This window comes from Sabethes cyaneus, chromosome 3 (genome assembly GCF_943734655.1).
Source record: "Sabethes cyaneus chromosome 3, idSabCyanKW18_F2, whole genome shotgun sequence".
Lineage (NCBI taxonomy): Eukaryota > Metazoa > Arthropoda > Insecta > Diptera > Culicidae > Sabethes > Sabethes cyaneus.
This window is the reverse complement of record NC_071355.1, coordinates 219,740,784-219,761,611: the sequence shown is the minus strand read 5'-3', so window position 1 is coordinate 219,761,611 and position 20,828 is coordinate 219,740,784. Positions and strand designations below refer to the sequence as shown.

Sequence of the window (20,828 nt, the reverse complement as noted above, 5' to 3'; positions counted from 1 at the left end):
ACCCCGGTGGAAACTAAGGTCGTATACTAACCGGGAAGGAGGTATAGTGAGCCTTGGCACTATAAGATGGCAGCCCCATCGCGAGACTCGGTAGTGTTGCCCCAGTACTTACTTACACTTACAAAATTCAAGCAAATTCGGAGTGGAATATTCGGCATCGACCTAGGTGACGGAATAAGGACGACGAATGGAGACTCGGTACTTGGAACTGCAGATCGCTAAACTTCGCAGGTTGCTGAGCGGGTGCTGATTGAACAGCTTGAACCCCGCAAACTCGGCATCGTATTTCTGCAGGAAATCTGTCGCAAAGAAGAGAAGGTATGGAAGATCCGTGGCGGAAAGGCCCAGTTTTACCAGAGCGGTGGCGCTACCAATGAACTGGGAACGGGCTTTGTAGTGCTGGGCGGAATGCATGATCGCGTGATAGATTGGAAGGCGATCAACGAGAGAATGTGTGTAGAGGATAAAGGGCCGTTTCTTTAATTATAGCATCAATAACGTGCACTGCCCGCACGAAGGTAGACCCGACGATGAGAAAGAAGCGTTCTATGCGAGGCTGGAGGCAACGTACGACAGCTGCTCGTCACGGGACATCAAGATTGTCATCGGGGATACGAACGCCTAGGTCGGTAGGGAAGAAATGTATAGACCGGTGGTAGGACTCCATAGCCTGCACACCGACACGAACAATAACGCCCAACGATGTATAAACTTCGTAGCTTTCCGAGGCCTGGTGATCCGAAGCACCTTTTTCCCGCGCAAGGATATCCACAAAGCCACCTGGAGATCACCTGACCAATGTACAATGAACCAAATTGACCACGTTCTCATAGAGGGCCGGTTTTTCTCTAATATCACGAACGTAGGTTCCCGACGGGGCCCTGACCTAACCATTACCTAGTAGCAGTACCTGTGCTCTCAAAGTTGTCCACCGTATACCGGACACGTCAAAGCCGCCCTCCTCGGCTCAACATTGGGCAGCTAGATAACCCACAAGCTGCCGAGAACTACGCGCGAGTACTGAATGAGGCACTGCCTTCTTCCGAGGAGTTAGGTGCTTCAAACCTCGAAGACGGTTGGGGCAGAATACGCTCGGCCATCGGAGAGGCCGCTACCGCGGCACTAGGTATTGAGCCTCGGAGTACACAAAATGATTGGTTTGATGGGGAATGCCAACAAGCGGTGGAGGAGAAAAAAAACGCTTGGAAAAATTATCTAAGTATTGCCACTAGAGAGAACCTGGCCAAGTACCGACGAGCTAGGAACCAGTTGACCACGATCCTGAGGAGAAAAAAGCGCCAAAAGGAGGACAGAGATCGTGAAGAATTAGAACAACTATTCCGAGCTAATGACACGCGCAAGTTTTATGAGAAGGTGAACCAAACTCGGAAGGGCTACACACCGAAACCTGACATGTGTAGGGACGAGGGAGGGAATCTAATTACAAACGAGCGCGAGGTGGTCGACAGGTGGAAGCAGTTCTTCGATGAACACCTCAATGGCGAAGTCGCAGAAGGAGGCGGAACGGAAATTAACCTAGGAGCGCCCATGGAAGATAGTGATGTCCTAGCACCTGATCTCCAAGAAGTCAAACGAGAAATCAGGTTGCTGAAGACCAATAAAGCCGCTGGGAAGGACCGCCTACCGGCAGAGCTTTATAAACATGGCGGGGAAACGCTAGCAAAGGCTCTACACTGGGTTATTTCGAGGATTTGGGAGGAGGAAAAGCTACCGGAGGAATGGATGGAAGGAGTGGTTTGTCCCATCTACAAAAAGGGTGATCGGCTAGACTGCTGCAACTATCGTGGTATTACGTTGGTAAACGCCGCCTACAAGGTACTCTCCCAGATCCTGTTACGCCGGCTGTCACCGATAGCACAAGGTTTCGTGGGGAATTATCAGGCGGGTTTCATGGGGGCTCGCGCAACTACGGACCAAATGTTTACTATCCGACAGATCTTGCAGAAATGTCGGGAGTACAACGTGCCCACGCATCACATCTTTATCGATTTCAAAGCAGCATACGATACAGTCGATCGAGACAAGCTATGGCAGATAATGCACGAATACGGTTTTCCGGACAAACTGACGCGACTGATCAGAGCTACATTGGATCGAGTGATGTGTTTCGTACGCATCTCTGGGACACTCTCGAGTCCCTTCGAGACGCGACGAGGGTTGAGACAAGGTGACGGTCTATCCTGCATGCTGTTCAACATCGCTCTTGAGGGGGTGATCCGACGAGCGGGCATTGAAACGAGAGGCACGATTTTTACCAAGAGTAGCCAACTTCTAGGCTTTGCAGATGACTTCGATATCATAGCCAGGAACTTTGCGACGGCGGAGGCAATCTACGCCAGACTGAAAGCGGAGTCTAGGAGAATTGGGCTAAAAATAAATGCGTCGAAGACCAAATACATGAAAGGAAGAGGCTCAAAGGAAACAAATGCGCGCCTCCCACGGACGGTAACCGTTGACGGCGACGAACTAGAAGTGGTAGAAGAGTTCGTGTATTTGGGATCGCTGGTGACCGCGGACAACAACACTAGTAAGGAGATCCAGCGGCGCATTCAAGCGGGAAATCGGGCCTACTTTGCCCTTCGTAAAACGCTACGATCAGGAAGCATACGCCGCCGCACGAAGCTAACAATGTACAAAACCATTATTAGACCGGTAGTTCTTTATGGACTTGAAGCCGTGACGCTGCTTACGGAGGACATACGCGCCCTTGCCGTGTTTGAGCGGAAAGTGCTGCGGACGATATTTGGCGGAGTACAAACTGAAAGCGGAGAGTGGCGGAGGCGTATGAATCACGAGCTACAGGCACTGCTTGGGGAGACTCCCATCGTACATCTAGCGAAAGTTAGCAGGCTACGGTGGGCCGGACACGTCGTAAGGATGCCGGACGACAGTGCGACGAAAACGGTCCTCTTCAACAACCCCACCGGCACCAGGAACAGGGGGGCCCAACGTGCACGATGGCTCGACCAGGTCGAAAGCGATTTGCGACTTCTGAGACGACTAGGAAATTGGCGACGAGTGGCCCAAGACCGAGTTGAATGGAGACGAGTGCTTGAAACAGCACGAGCCACCCCGGCTCTATGCTGCTGAAGAAGAAGAAGAAGGTTTACGATGAAACTGATCAAACTGTTCGTATGACACTGGAGAGATTAAAATAGAATGGAGGATGAGACCATAGTATTAAATGGACTGAAGCCGGGGGATGCGCTCTCGAACCTTCTATTTAACCCTCAATTGATAAACCGGGTACATCTGTACCGTTTTCATATTTTATGCCCTGATTTCGGTCGGATACCGACCGTCAACCATGCGGTCGTGTCTTATGCACAGCCCTTCTAATTTTTTAGGACTTGACTGTCTGTTAAAGTGCATCCAAAATAGATTTATTGTTTTGTGTCGTCATGAAAATAACAAATAATGTTTAAGAATTTTCTATTTTTCTACTTAACATACTGTTGGTTGGCTATTTACACATAGATTCTAATATCTTTGGACTTAGAAACCTTGTATTCCAGCCCCAGTTCAGTTGTTCAATTAGGAAGTGGTCTAATATTGCTATAATCGACTCATTCGATACGAGTTGGTTCAATGACATGGAACAGTAGTTCAAAGTTATATATAGGGTAAATTAATCATTAGTGGACCCTTTAGTGCTTGAATTGTCTTCATTTATGAATTATTTTGAACTGGTAACGCTAAACATTCAACCGATTCACTTACAATATTAGTAACTTTCGATTCGTTTTCCTTTTGCGCACCCTTGGGTTTACAATAGAATATCGAACAGGTCCATTATAGGAATTACAGTGTATTTCGCATGGAGAGGGTTATTTATGTTTCATGTCATATATCCTCAGAAATAAGAAGTACAAGCTAATAAACATTGAAATTGTACCCGAGGTCCAATGCAGGAAATGGGTCTACTGTAGGTTAACTTACCCTAGATAGGTAGTACCTATTTAGTTTTTCATGTATTATTCATGAGATCGATTCTGCACGAGGAAAGGAAAAACCACACCATTAGCGACGATTTCGGCTCATGTTTACACTTAGTGATAAATTATTCAGCTTCTGTAAAAATCTCTTTAGCTAGCATTGCGCTTTCGCTTGATAAATTCCGATAGAGGTTCAATGATTGCCGTCGCATTAGCTGACAAGAAATCGTGTGCCATTTAATGAATGTTCGCCTCCACCTAATAACTACAAAAATGTATTCGCTCCAATGCGGAAGCTATTCATCCAATAAGCATGTAATTCCATTTCGATGAATCCTAGCATAGTTACAAACATCGACTTACCAAGATATGTTCCATTCTGCGTTTGTTCCGTAGAACCGGCGGTATGTAGATGGCCGGTACTGGTTGCTATGTGGTTAATGCCAGCGGTTCCACTTTCTCGAAGGCTACTGTTGTGGGTGCTGCCCCGGGTCAGGGTATTGCTGGCGCTACCGGCCAAGTGTGGGTGGGATCGGTTAAGGGTCGAGCTCGCCGATGCCACCGAGGCCGAAAATCGACACCGCTGGCAACCGTTTCGGATCGGCGGCGGTCTCGGGGCCGGTGCCGGTGGGGGCGACGCGGACAGAGCCGGCGAGTCGGGGTCTTCCGACGCTTTATGAATGCCGAGCATTTTTTCGTCGACTTGTGTTTCTTTGTCCCGCAGGTACCGGGTCGGTGGGGATGTGGAAGTCGCCTTGCTCACCGTCGGACGTGGTTGTTTTTGTTGTGGTGGTGGTGGTGGTTGTTGTTGTTGTTGTTGTTGGAACGGAAATGGAGGCTGGATGAAAGCCTGGGGTTGATACGTCAGTAGTTTATAGTGATTAGAGGGACGGGAACGTCGGGGTAATGTCGATGGTGCCGAATTGAGGGTTTGTGATGTCGAATAAAATTGTCCTAAGGCACCCGACGACAAACAGGTGCAGGTAAGATTGATGTTATTATTGCAATAGTAGCAATTGCTTTTACGGCTCTGTCGAGTTTGACTATACTGTCATGGAAGAGTAAAAGATCGTTGCTGGTATTGTTGTTGGGCTTGGGAATAGGCGTTTTGGGGAAGGTAAGGATAGCTTCGGAACATGCACTGACTTCCGTTTAGATTGCTTAAATTAGACTGGCCATACATGTTTGTCGCTTGGGGCTAGTATCCTACCAAACCGCTGACTGGATATTTGGATCTGTATTCAATTTTTATAGAGTTCTTTGGACTGGTTGAAAGAGGATCTAGCCTAGAAGGAATGATGTTTTTATTGGGTTCGGGTTCTGTCTTGTAAGGTTGTTCTTTTAACACGGCATACTACCGAGTTTCGGTCATCATTTTGTTTTGTGCCACACTACAAGTCGTATCACAGTTTCAAACGTTCAGTATCAATACCGCGCACTGTCACACCGAAAAGCAAAAGCATTCCAAAGCGTTGGGAATGTGTATTACGGTTGATTTATTGTACGTCACCCATTTAATTTGAATATCGTTTTCGCTCGCTTTTGGCGACCAGAATGGCCCTCTTCTTCTCAACTGGAGGGCGGCGTTTTAGGTATCCTCCTAGCATTTTCGGAGCTCCACGACCGACCCCGACGGCAGCGACAATCAGCAAAATCACTTCGTGTCGCGTTGGCATTAGCTCGTAAAGTCACGTATTTATGAATTTCTTTGCTCATTCGCCGCCGCTGCTTCATCCTCGCCGGTCCATGGAGAAGTTGACAAGAATATTTCTTTCACTTGGACCTCGACGGATCCGCAATTTCGTCCGAGCAGCTCACTGACACACATTCACACTGGCGCAAGTTTGGACTGTTCCCTTGCAAGTGCGGCGACCGTAGATTTTCGTCTGCAATTTGATGAGAAGAAGAAGAAGAAAAAGAACGGAGGACTTAAGTTGTGCATCTCGAATGGAAAGTTGTGGTGTCGGAGAATAAAATTATTTATGGATGGATAAATTTTCTGTTAATGCGACGTCTACAAGGGGAGAACATGAGATTTTAATAATTCAATAAAAAAATAAATGATTATTGGTCCGAACGGTTCTGGTGCAGTTTTTCTGCGCGTATTGTCGTTTAACGAGCTCCGACCTTGGTAGAAGCAACGAGTGATTCAGTAATAAGACATTTAGTAAATACAGTATGATTTACCGTTGCTTAAATTGAAAGGTTGAGCGAACATGTTCAAGCGTCACAACATCGTATTTTTATGTCGTAACAATATACATATGAGTACCCAAAAAGAAAAGTGATACAACGAATAAGACCTTTATTAAAGTTTTCTTATGAGTTTTACCTTTGTTATACCAAAACAAAAGTTTAAGAATTAATCGAAAAATGCGAAATTTATTCAAGGCCCGAGGAGTTGTGTGTGTCATGTTCCCAGTGGCGGGTCCTAACAGAAGGTAGGGCACCGACCATTTTAAAGAATATTTTGATACGGAGAAATTAACTATTTGTAGCTTGGACTTGGAGGTGGAATTGCACCTTGATCAGGCATGAAATACCGTTCTGATTCAAACTTAAAACAGTCTCAAACTGCGAACACTTCAGAAAAAAATGCTCTTATCGCTAATATGATAAAATATTATGCTTATTGTATACCAGCGTGTTCGTTAGAATGTCCCCTGTCCGGTGGCATTCAACAAGCATAATACTTTATTATATTAACGATACTAACAGCATTTTATTCTGAAGTGTTCGAAGTTTGAGACTGTTTTATGTTTGAATCAGAACGGTACACTCACGTATTTTTTTACACGGTTTGTTTTTTTGATTATTAAGAATGGGACAACTTAGGGGCCATTCACTTATTACTCAATGCATTTGGAAAGGCCCGATATTGGTTACGTAATTTGAAAATGCTTATGCTTTGCTTTGAAATTATAATTTCCTAAAATTTGTCATTCCATTCATCGTTCCGCTATATATCAACAAACGCTCAGCAAACCATAATTGCTAAGGCGTGGTACACAAATTACGTAACGCAAAAATTCCGATTTTTTGGACCCCCTCCCTCCCCTATGTAACATTAAGTAACGCTTGGTACAACCCCTCCATTAAATTACGTAACGTTAACCAAACCTACCCCCCCCCCCCCTCTGGTACTCTACATTGAATGAAAATGGCATAAACCGCATATTTAATTTAATTTTTAAAGAATTCAACCAAATCAGCAAGAGCTTTATATTAAAATCCACAATCGGCCATCGGCCCATGTGAAGCTGAAATGGTCTTGAATCGTAATATGTAACTGGAAATTTATTAGGATTATCTCATTCAGCTACAAACTATAATTTTGTACCAGAATTTTCATCAGTATAAACCGATTCACTGTTTTCCACCTCCAACACATCCTATCCTCGTTTGGCAACTGCCTTTTTGGTATTCATAAATTTGTTACGAAACTATTCTCATGACTCCCCCTCCCCCCTGTGTAACAAAAAGTAACGCAAGCTCGACCTCCCTCCCTCCCCTCTAAGCGTTACGGCTCCCATACAAATGAAACACAAATTTCTGCATAACTCGAGAACTAATCAAGCAAATGGAACACAATTTGACATGTGGGTGTTTTTGGAGACAAGAATTTTTTCTATGGTGAATTGAGACCCCTCCCCTCTCTAGAAGGGGAATTATGACCCCTCTCCTCTTTAAGAGGGGGGGCTCCCATACAAATGAAATACAAATTTCCTCATAACTCCAGAACTAATTTATTTATTTATTTAATGGTCGTTGTGATGTCCGGAAATTGAGCATGGTCAATAGCGTTGGAGAGTCAACTTCGCCGTTAATAATTTTGGCTACAAATAATGCTTGTTGCATTTTGCGTCTACGTTCTAGTGTGTCAAGTTCCAGTAAACGGCATCTATCTGCATAAGGGGTCAAGCTATCTGGGTGGTTCCATGGAAGATGTCGTAAAGCAAGTCGGATAAATCTTCTTTGCATGCGTTCAATCCGTATGTTCCAAGTTAGCTATTTAGGGAACCAAACCAAACTACAATTCTCCAACAGCGAGCGAACTAGGGCGCAATACAGTGATTTTAGACAATGCGGATCCTCAAAATTCCGCCCAATCTTAAAAATGAATCCAAGTTGCCGAGATAATTAGCTCACGATGTAAGTTAAACGTCAATTTTGGGTCCAGTAAGACGCCAACATCACTAACTTGGTCCACCTTGCGCAACTCAATACCATCAATAGTGTAGCTGAAGCAAATCGGGTTTTTAATGCGGTGAAAACTCATCACCTCGCATTTAGCAATGCTCACAATGACTCAGTTCAGTTTGCACCATTCACCAAACACAACGAGCAACTCTTGCAGGCGGTGGCAGTCGCCAATATTTTGTATTGGAGCAAACAATTTCAGGTCGTCAGCGTACATTAATTTGTAACCAATACCAAGCGATAAAGTGACGTCGTTAAAGAACAACAAGAAAAGCAAAGGTCCCATGTTGCTACCTAAGGGGAGCTCCAGACTTATTAGTAAACACCGATGAAATACTGGAGCCGAGTTTTACACGCAATACGCTACCGCTGAGATATGAGTAGAGCCATTTGACCATTTGTTGAGAAGCACCAAGCCGAGATAGTTTTCGTAGTAGTATTGTATGGTCAATTCGATCAAATGCCGCTTTTAAATCTGTATAAATAACATCAACTTGTTTCTTGTCTTCCATTTGCGAAATACACATTGAGGTAAATTCTAACAGATTAGTACAGACAGAACGAGCAGGCATGAAACCATGCTGAGCCGTTGAAATATAGTTCTTAGTGCGGGACAGTATCACTCCACTTACAATTATTTCAAATAATTTAGATGCCGCCGAGAGACTGGTGATTCCACGATAATTCCTCACATTATGACGATCGCCAGATTTAAATACCGGGTACATAAACGACTGTTTCCAAATATCAGGAAATACACCTTGCTGGAATGACTTATTGAAAACTAAACATAACGGATAAGTCAACACTGCTATGCAACGACTCAAAACTACGGTTGGAATGCCATCAGGCCCCGCAGAATAGGAGTGCTTTAGTTCAAGCAAATGGAACCAAATTTAGCATGTGGGTTATAGGCAAATTTTTTTCTATGGTGAATTGAGACCCCTCCTTTCTTTAGGAGGGGAATTATGACCCCTCCCCCTTCAATAGTAGGGGGGGGGGGTCCTATACAAATGAAATACAAATATCCTCATAACTAGAGAACTAAATGGAACCAAATTTCGCATGTGGGGCGTTTTGGAGGCAGGAATTTTTTTATGATGGATTGAGACTCCTCACCCCTGTGGTTATTTGTCTCATACAAATAAAACAGATATTTTTGCGTAACTCAAAAACTAATCAAACTTGAGAAATTTTAGACTCTTTCATAAAATATTAGTCAATAATAAGACCACCAAAAACTATCAATAGTAACATTAGATAATTTATTTTTCTTTTATTTTTTATTTATTTTTCTAGATCTACTGACCTCTATTACTTTCCTTTAGTTGGGTGACCCCTGCGAAATGGTATTTTCTACGAAAAGATTTTCCGTGAAATGGTACATCCCGCGTAAGGTTTTTCGCGAAATGGTATTCTGCGAAATTCTATATTCCGCGTTATGGTCAACCGAGAATTGGTGTTCCGTAACATGATATTCGGCGAAATTGTTTGTAATGATGGCGAATATTTAAATGCTATCCGCTTTATTTTATCAGGCTAAGCAATGGGGGGAGTTGTTGTCTACTTTACTGTGAGGAAAATTTGTAAATTAAAACACCCATGAACTCCCCAGAAACTTGCAAAACTAGAGATTGTGACAAAGGTCATCCGAGATTCACGATTTATGTACAACACAGTTTAGTTTGTGGTAATACGAAGGTTGTCGGGTCAGCTAGTAGGATCCAAAGTAGACTTAAAATTAGACTATAAATCCCACATGAAATTTGATATGAAAGTGGATTTAAAATGGCATTTGAAAGTGAGGTTGATCTTCCGCTTAAATATGAGCTTGAAATTTTACCTGAAGCCGGTCTTGGAATTGGACTTAAATTAGATTTAAATTAGACATAAAATTGAACGTGAAATTGGACTTAAAAACTCAATACATACATACAACACATACATATAAATGGATTTGAAATTGGATATAAAAGCAGAGTTGAATTTGGGCTTCAAATTGTGCCTGAAATTTCATATGAAACCGACTCAATCGGACTCAAATTGGATTTAAACTACACTTAGCATTGGACTTAAATAAGACTTGAAATTTAACTTGAACTATTGGATGTATTTGGACTTTGATGAATTGAAATTAGACATGATGAAATCTCACATAAGTGAAATAGAAGTTGAAATTAGACTTGAAAGTGGATTCGACGTTTACTTATTCTAAAATACCTTTCGATCGAACCAAAACTTGCGGTGTTTCGAATTACACCTTGAAGAATTATTTTGGTTTTCATTAAATTTTATGGAAATAGTGGATCACATGACCCAATGTGCTTTTGCTTGTTCGAAAAACTGAGCAAGCTCAGTTTCGTGTGTTTTAATAGTACATAAAGGATTTAATTAGAATTAGAATTAAAAGAAAAACTTTTGATCTTTCTCTAGAAAATATCTATAGCTGTAAATTTTGTCACAATATTGGTTAAATGCATCTATTCGTTAGTGGGGAGAACATGAAGTTATATTTCCCGGATATGGAAAAACTTTCCCATTACTAGTTGAGTCAGGAAATATCATAAACTTAACTAAGATTGTTAGGTGAGTCGGGGTTTAAAAGCACCGGTTAAGGAAAGACTCGTTTACGGTACGTTTAGTGTTACCTGCTATGATTACTGTTTTGTTTTGCCTTTCTACTATATAAATATATAGTATAAAGGTATAGAAATCACTCGAAAAACCGGAAATGGAAAGAAGGTCCTGCGGGCCGAATGTCATATACCATTCGACTTCGTTTCGAAAACTGAGCATTTTCTGTGTGTGTGTATGTATGTGTGTGTGTGTATGTGTGTGTGTGTGTGTATGTGACGCTTTTCAATCTCACTCACTTTTCTCGGAGATGGCTGTACCGATTTTTATGATCTTAGTGTCAAATGAAAGGTCTAGGTGTCCCATAGGTCGCTATTGAATTTCATACTGATCGGACTTTTAGTTCAAAAGTTATGTATAAAATTACGAAAAATATGGGGCTTCATTATCTCATAGGTCCTTAAACCGATTTGAACCAAATTGATTGCATATGAAAGAGGAGCCTTGCAAACCCTTAACTTCCGAATTTCATGACGATTGGACTTGTAGTTTGAAAGTTACATAAAGAAATGTGAATAAATTGTATTTAAAACATATTTTTGTAACATATAAGAATTAATTCAATGTAAAGCATCACCAGATTTATTATCATTTGAAAATTACTGTTGAGATCTATCAAACGAAACCGAGTTATTGAAAATCGGACGGTTCATTCAAAAGTTATTCAAACTTTAACACTTAAGCACCGTATATTGAACCGTTAAAACGTGTAAAATCAAAACATTTCAATCAAATGTTGATTGTATTCAATGTGTGTGATGTATGTGTGTATGTATGTGTGTGCGTATGTATGTATGTATGTATGTATGTATGTATGTATGTATGTATGTATGTATGTATGTATGTATGTATGTATGTATGTATGTATGTATGTATGTATGTATGTATGTATGTATGTATGTATGTATGTATGTATGTATGTATGTATGTATGTATGTATGTATGTATGTATGTATGTATGTATGTATGTATGTATGTATGTATGTATGTATGTATGTATGTATGTATGTATGTGTGTATGTATGTGTGTACATACAGTATATGTGTGTTTGTGATGACGATTTGCAATTTTGAAATTTGCATTGAAATTCAAGGAACTCAATACGAACTCTGAAATTAAAGAAAAGAAAAAACTTTTTCCGACTGAATTCCAATATTTAAAATTTATTCGCGACAGATACGTATACACTTCGAAATAAGACACTGATGAAGCCTGCACGTTGTAGGCGAACTATGCATCTGTCGCAAATAAATATTAAATACAGTAGGATTTCGAATTTGGCAACAACTGCGTGTCGCCTATGTTGCTAAAATCGAAACCGTGCCAAAATCGAGACCCTTTTTGATATGACAAAATTGAATGTAAATGCATTGGAAATTAACTAAATGTTATTAATCAACGATTGCAACCTTTTTCACAAAATCCGCCAAGACCTATCCATGCGGTGTAAGTAAGTTTTTGGTGCCCTACGGTAAGACATAGTCCTACGGCAATAAAAATATTATTGTTCGAAACATTCTATGATCGCAAACTTTTTTTCATGAACACACTTAGGGCAATATTTTTTCGTCATTTAAAGTAATGCGGAAACTGACTGATATTTAAGCATACTTTTGGAAGTAAAATATTTTGTGTTGCCAAAAACGGATACTTTTGTTGCCAAAATCGAACCATGCCAAATTCGAAATCCCACTGTAGTGGGATTCAATCGGAAAAAGTTTTTTCTTTTCTTTAATTTCAGATTTCGATTGTCATTTTAATAAATAAATAATAAATAAATAAATAAATAAATAAATAAATTTTCTTCACTTGCTGTAACTCGCAATTAGACAAGAAAAGCAAAAAGCGAAGAAAAGCAGTTAATTTAAGCATTTAGATATAGTGGTGTATAGGATTTAATATACTAATGGATTGATTTTTTCAGATAAACTTATATAAATTGCAAACAATTTTTGCGCATCAATAGATGCTGTTTCCAATCAATAAATACTAGAGCTTAGAAATTTTATATAAAAATAGGAGCAAAACATTGTACGGTAGTAATTTTGTACGATTTGTTTTCGTTAGTGACACTTTAAAAGACAGAAATCTTATGTCATGCATCATATTTCAATAAATAAATCGAATTGACAAGCACTGGAAATCACATCGATCATATTTCCCATTCTCAAGCATGTTTATGGCACAGCTTTTGCACTATTCGACCTCATCTTGTTTTCCTAACCCTCTAACGGGATACATTGTACAAACGATGCGATCAAGCTAATGACTATCTTTTCATGAAAGTACATTCAAAAGAAGCTTAAGTTTTGATTTTCATGCAAAAATAATTATCTGAAGGAGCGTCAGCTAAGAAATATTTCCATTTCTCTTTTTTTATATCTAATGCTCTATTCAGTTATTTTTTCTAATTCAGATATATTGCAAAATTGAAGCCAAGCAAACTAATAGTAAAATTTTGAGATCAACCATTTTGTTGTAGATATCCTTTTTCTACAAAAACGAAATATAATAATAATTTTTCTGAACTCTTGTTTTCCAAAGATGCTAACTTTTGAACGCATGGTATTAATATCAAAATATCAAAAAGTCTGTTATGAACACATATTTCATATTGTCAATTCAAAACAAGTTTCGTATGTGGCTCTAGGGCCTGAATGTTAAGGCTGTCTATATATATATTCATTCAAGTCTGCAAAAATTATCTTTTGTGTTTACATTATGTTTCTATAAATCACGTAAATGTTATAAAACTAAATAATATGTTCATCAAGTAACATAAATGACGCTTACAAGTATTTCTGCACCCAAGGAAAGAAAATATAATTATTGTACGCAATACGTTGTGAGTTTGAGTGGCAAATAAGAATTTTGAGGAATACAGAACGGATATTTCAAAATATAGTCAAGTTAATTAGAGATGTTCCTGAGAAATTAAATAGCGATTATTGTGGCAGTAGAAAGGCTAGGTCACGCCGCTAGGTGGATTAATTCGGGTTTTTCAAATGTTGTTTAGCTTAGAGACGAAAGAAGTGCATTTTGCCTCGACGGTATTTATTACCCCAGAAACCCCTATTACTACTGTGTGAGATCTGGTTCTAACCAAACAAAAAAAAAATACAACGGGAAATGTAAAAGCAAAACATCAATGACAGATTTTTTTATTGGATTGATTTAATTTTATCCGTTCCAGATATCATATTCATGCAGCACCACCAACGACGAGACATGTACAAATACACATATATAAAGCTCTGAATAGCCACGTACGTCAAAATAAATATTTCAGATGCCAGTGCCATTTCGAGAGAGCTGTTCGGGCAACATACCGTTCAATCGTTACGATGATGCCGATGCTCCTTCTACAACATATACATAGCCAGTAGCAGTTTGATTGTCAACTGTTGACCTAAGCGATTCCAGCCCGATTTGCATACGCTCTTGTGACATCGACGACGGCAGTATTTTTGCATAGACAGCCCCGCATATATGTATAACATCCTATTCCATTCGTGGTCCTGTAAGGGTGGTTGGTAAGTTTTATCTCTGATGCCGGCTCGTAGGTGCTTGTCTATGAGCTGTTTGATTTTACACATTTCGTTACCCTTCTTTTGATTACATCTTCTTGTCCTTAGATGATTGCAGTTAGTATCTATTGCCATCCTCAGACGATTATCTGTCACTCAAACTATTAACTATTTGAATTTCGATACAGATAAAATACAATGCGTCCCCAGTACTTACAATTTACTGCATTTTTATGCTCAAACATAACATTAAAACACGAATTTTTGCTGAGCAATTCAAATCTACCGAATGATGGTCCCTTCTTCGCCAATCCGGATCGCTGAACATGACACAGAGGATTCACTTCATCAATTATTAAAATATATTTAAAAGCGATCGATGACTGCCGGTTCGGTTTGCTGTCCTTTCATCGTGTCTCGCATCCGATTTTTCGCTTATCTGCACATTTCTATCCGGTGTCCGTTGGGAGCCCGTGTGGGGATCAACCCGGTTAATATGCTCCCGGGGGCACCGCAACGTGCGCCCTCCATTAAAATGCGAGTTTTTATTAATGGATTTAAGGATTTAGGTCCGTAACCGATGGAACGGACAGCGAATTAGTTTAATTAAGCGCTTGTTAAGCTTGTTGGTTCAATACGATCTGATATGGAAGACGGAGTCTCTTTCTTTCTCTCGGTGTGCATGGGAAGGAAGTCGGAGAAAATTACCGGTGTGTTGTCGCCTTCCAATCAGCGTAATCTGTTCCCTTCCATCGGGGAATTGGGATCTTAATTGTTTTATCCTCGGATTTTATTCGACAACCCGTTGACATGTTTGCTGGTTGCAAATCCGTAAAACCACCGACACTGCCCCGGATGGAAGCGGGACCGGTAAAACTTTCTGACGTTCATTGGATTAATCTTTCCGCATGGATTAAATCGATTCCTTTTTTTACTTCATTTGCTGACCGCAAATGTATTTTTATTTTTGTTCAAAAAGAATGCAAGAAGGAAGGAAAAGCATACGTGTTAGTGCAATTATGACAACGGTGTTTATTGCTTTATTGATACAGTCGAACTTCGTGATAAAAAAAAGCAAAAATACTCGGAATGTTGGAGACTCCAAAAATAATATGCGGTTAAAAAAAACTGAATGTAAACTGAAACAATTTTCATGAAAATTTTTCTTAGTATTTCATAATATGACACCCATCTGTATCGCTAGTTATCAAAGTTACTTACAGCAAAATAATCTACAAGAGATAAGCTGTAGCCTTTTAAGCTTTCGAGACCAGCGGCTTACTTGCAGATTATACCAAAACCAAATTTTAATTTATAGATAATTTGATTTCCCCTTTTTACTTCTTTACAGAGACTGAAACAACTCGGATAACAGGCAAACCGCTTATACTGACGTAAAGATTCAAAACGAACGTACTCCAGAAGTTTTTTTTTGCTAATGGAAACAAACTTTTTTATGAAACTTTTCATACAACCCACCATCAAACGATCCCCATTGTCTAGGGGAAAGCCTTACAGTTCAACCATCAGTAGCTATGAAATGGAGGCACTCGTTTATATTAGTGTGTTTCATCGACCAAATTCAATAGAACGAAAGTAACATCAAATTGTTTTGATTCTTGTTTGATATTGACGCGTTTTCTTCATTCGCAACTTGCAACCGGAAAAAAATTATACCCAGGTTAGCCCAGACGAGGAATATGCTCCGCTTTTGAGCCACCCTATTTTCCAGATGTTGGGAGTCGGCTGCTCATTTGCTTGTAAATTTATTTCGAAACTGCTAGATGGGCAAGACCATCTTCGAGGTTCGAAGTTTATGATTGTTGTTTGGTGTGGCATCAATTTGCAAAGTGCAGGAATAAGTGAAACAAACTTTCTGGAGAACCACGCACTCGTCGCTATTCGGTCGGCGGAATGAAAAATTCAGCATCTAATTAAAAGTTTCTTCCCGCCCAATTATAACTAAAAAAGCACATAGTTCCCTTTTGAGGTAAAGTAGAAACATTGCAGAAGTAACTGCAAAAATCATTAATAACAATAAACGAATTTTAGAACTTTAATTCATATCACTCGGTATAGCAATTAGACTGAATCACAGCTGGATAAGGCACTAAATGTGATTATTCTCACCCTAGAGGGTGTCGAGTGGTGACATTTTCGTGCCCGTTTTTATACCTTTTTTACTCGCCTTTTAAATAACAACTTGTCTGTTTGCACGAAACACACATTCAGCTGAAACAACGTGCAAAGCAGACACCGGTGCCGTTCAACATGCGCTTTTCCAAACAAGTGTCCTGACGAGCAAACTTACCCTGAAGGGTCTCGGGTCGAGGATCTTTAATTAGTCGCATTTCGCTCGAGTGAACATTGAAGCACACTACATTGTCTTATTTTAACCGACTTCTAGACTGGAGCTGTAAACTTACTACTGAATTAGACTACCAAAAAAGAAAAAAACCCTTTAAGGGTTCATGTTCATCGTGATACTTTAGACATAAAAAAGAAAAAGAGGGAAATTTCACACAGTGAAACCGTTTTATTTGTATAACGTCAACGTTCACTGACTTTTGCTTAAATTTGTGTCAAACTTTCCATGCCATGCTATTAACAGAGGCACCGCTTTTTCCTAGTTAATTTTAAAATTGGAAGGTGAAACGGTTTTCAAAAGGGTAGCCAAAAAACATTAGGCGCCTGATATTAAACCATAAGGTTGCTTATTGCTTGGAAAAGAAGAAAATTTCTACAGCGAAATGGAAATGGAAATATGTATAACGCGGTCACCAATACAAAGTAGAGTCTTAGTGCTACATTCCGCTACCGGAATTTGACCTTCCTTTATTCGACCGTCTTCGTAGCCAACTAGAGCAGGATTGGAATAATTCGATTTATGCTCGAATAGAGCGATGGAAAATATTGAAAACTTACTTCTAAAGTGAGTCATTTTGAATAGAAATCTACGCTAAAATGAGGCACTCACTGTGCTTGCTGTACGCAATTTTGTTGGTAAAGTTCGTAAGATAGGCATGCTAGTTAGTGAATAATGCTAATGGTCCACGAGTTTGCACGGTGCTGGAAATCGATGAAATTCTTACGAACAAAAATAATCTGTACTAATTGAGCGCATTTTCATCTCAGCCGTACTGTTATTGAGACGGTGCAAGGTTATGAAACAAATAAATTCTCAGAAAGTCATTAGGGCATCGTCATTTCGGTCAATGGAGAGTGGAACAGAAAAATGATAACCGACATTTTATGGCTAAACAGAATGGCGCGACATGTCTTATAGCTCATCAAACAATCGATCTTTTACGCGCTAAGTTTGGTAATCGTGTAATCAGCCGTCTTGGCGATGCCATTTGACCGCCTTGGTGTTCCAGTTTACTTCGTAGTGTTTGTTTATGTACGGTACCGAAGGACAATCAGTGTTACATGAATAAAACAAAACCGGTGTGCTATTCATCAGATAACGTGTTGTTATCATAAGCCGGTAAGATGTCCTATAACAAACTCTGTCGACCAACCTCGTGTTGTTATCTTGACCCTTGCAAAGAGGTCAGGCATTTGATTTTTTTTACCACGGTAGTTTTTTATAACCAACGTAGAGAACGGTAGAAGAAAGTAATGCAACTAAGGTGTTGATAGTATCTCAGGGAAGACAAAGCGTGAAAGCGTGAAGGGAAAAGAGTGGACGTGGTAAGAGAGAGTCTGTGAAGCAACGCTTATTAAGTGTGTACAACGTACTTCTTTACCCAAGCTGGAGGATCCGCGGATCGAACAGAATAGAAGCCAATTATAACCGAATTCAAATCCAACTTTCCCCCCAGGCCCTGTGGATCGCAAATATTGGTAAACCTTTGAGCCACAGTGGACAGTCCAATATTAATCAATAGTTTTCAGTTCATCCAAATTTTAATTTTTTTACAAAAAAAAAATCAGAACATAGTTTTTCCTTCTTTTCTGGGAAGTTTTCTACAGGAAAATTTTGTGAAAATCTTTTCCCCAATTAGGGTATGTTGCTACATCGTCGTAATTGCCTATTCCCGTCCTATCCAACACAAATTATTAAAAATATCAGCATTTTTATGACACACAATGCAAAACTAGTTATTCCTTAATATTTTAGTTTGTTGTCTATCACATGCGATCAATCAAAGTGAGCTGAGATTTGTTTAAATGCTTTTTATCATTAAAGAAGTCCTACCAGCCAAATTTCTTACGTTTTTCGTGCGACGAAGAAGACAATAGGCCGTATGAATAAAACAGATTGCTTTGCTTTTCCCGTTTAAATCGTACTCTTTTATTCATACGGTCTAATGTCGACTAATCGTTTTAATTTCCGTCATTCATAAATGAAAATAACTCACGCAAGGCATTATTCGTTATTCTACAGCCAGGAAAACTTGCCTGACCTGCAGAAATTTTGTAGAATAACATTTGACATGCCGTCCTACACCAATACATGCGCGTTAGCATCGTAAACATTGTTGTGATTTTTAGTTCGGACGATGGACAATTTTGATGGACGGATTTTAAAACGGTACGACGTATTTTAGAAATAAAGTCAGTTGCGTAATTTCAATAATATGCTTTAATAGTCGCTTTTCAGTGATTTCAAACTTCACGGATCGGAAGGTAAGTGTGTTTTAGTCAAATCAGCACAAGAACGTTTGGAGTATTCATTAAATCCATCCAACAAATGATGAAAATTAGAATGGCTTTACTTATTACGACCGGAATTAGAAAAAAACCCTATATATTTCTGAGAGAATGTACTTACATTTCTATATACATATATATTCACTCTAGATTCTGGAAATTGGTAAACGTTTCGGAACATCGTTTACGCTATTTTCCGATAGGTGTCGGTATTATAGTATTTTTATCGTGTGCTTTTTAGTACATTCGTATAATGCACGATTCATTTTTCAAAAGACAATAATTCACACGAATACAGCTTTATTTAGTTAAACATTCAGGACTGATTTTACGAATCTACTTCGTGCTAGAAAACAACGAAAGAATTTGTAAAATAAACGTTCGTTATCGTACTATAAATCATGCTTTATTCTCAGTGAATGCTTAAAATAAGCGTTGGAACGATTAATGGAATTATGGGACCTTTCGGCCAACGCTAATAATGAATATTTTTGCTAGAAATAAAATTGGGGATCGTAAAATTCGAAATCAACCGACCAGTTACCTTTGAGGTACGATACTGATCTAACAAGCCAGTTGTCGTGTGTTCGAATCTCGGTTAGGCTGTGGTGTTATAGAGTCAGCCGGCTGTGAAGTCTGTCGAAAAAGAAGGGTCAAGTCTTAGAGAGACGTTTATGCTCAAGTAAGGCTTTGCATTTTAAAATTCGAAATCTGACACCGCTCTATGTACTCCGTTCCTTTTTATGAGCTCGGTCAAAACATTTCTGGAAAATTTAAATCCTAAAAAAAGGCAAATGGTAAAGATTAGTGGCAATAACGAAGTAGACAGACTGCGTACAGATTCATCGTGTGTGCTTAGAAAGTTGAGAAATCTGACTTTAACTATAGTTGAAACGTTTTTCTGACGTTGGCGTCTTTTTGACGTTTTTTAAGGTGTCTTTTTGTTGTCGTTAGTAGACTTTTTTGGTATTTCTTGTCAACTTTTTACCGTCCCTTGATCACTCTTTTGCATCTATAGTCTTTTTGTAATAAGGCCATTACAAATATTTAACCCTCTAACGGGTAAGACCGTCTAGAGACGGCCTTCGCTTTTGGAGCTCCAGAGCCGCATACGAAATTTGTTTTTAATTGGCAATATGCAAAATGTGTTCAGAACAGATTTCTTGACATTTTGATACTAATATCATAACATTCTGACCATGCATTCAAAAGTTATCATTTTTCAAAAACAAAAATTCCGAAAAATTCCGAAAATAATTAATGCGCGAATATTCCCTTTTTTACTTTTGAAGGAAAAGGACATCTAGAACAAAATGATTGACCTAAACAATTTTTCTATGAGTAAATCTCATGCATTATTTTAATTTTTTAATATATCTGAATTGAAAAAATATCTGGGCAGAGTGTTAGACATGAAAAAAGAAAAGGAGAAATTGGACTTTTTCTTACCTGGTGCTCCTCCAGATAACTATTTTTGCATGAAAATCAGAACGTAAGGTTTTTTTATGTGTACTTTCATGATAAAATAGTCATTAGCTTGATCGCATCGTTTTTACGGTGTTGCCCGTTAGAGGGTTAAAAAAGTTTTTGTCCTTCCACTGTTGGCCAACTGAAGGGCGAAAAAAAAACAAAGAGATTTTTTTAATCGAGCAAAAAAACTGCGTTTTTAGCATTTTTACTTAAATTTTATACGTGAAAACCAAATCTATTCTTGCTTTTTGTATGTCCGTAATTATTTTCTATGCAAAAAAATACGAAAAGACAGACTAAATCGAATGAAAAATTTTTTGTCGCATTTTAGAAATTCCGTTATTTGAAATTTTCATTTCTGTTCCGTGTTAGAAGCGCTAATAA

The 20,828-nt window shown here is 39.3% G+C and overlaps 1 protein-coding gene across 2 annotated transcripts in view; it reads right to left on the bottom strand.

Annotated features, from left to right (window-relative positions):
- LOC128741289 (uncharacterized) overlaps positions 1-20,828 on the bottom strand; it is a 101,203-nt gene that overhangs the window by 54,810 nt on the left and 25,565 nt on the right. The window contains exons 2-3 of one of the 2 annotated variants that reach the window (XM_053836996.1): positions 20,424-20,583; positions 4,320-5,842 (exon numbers count right to left, since the gene is read on the bottom strand). In XM_053836996.1, the coding sequence (XP_053692971.1) occupies positions 4,320-4,647 (328 nt within the window). In that variant the 5' untranslated portion in view covers positions 4,648-5,842; positions 20,424-20,583. The remainder of the gene's footprint in view (positions 1-4,319; positions 5,843-20,423; positions 20,584-20,828) is intronic. The other variant, XM_053836995.1, reaches the window with a different exon arrangement.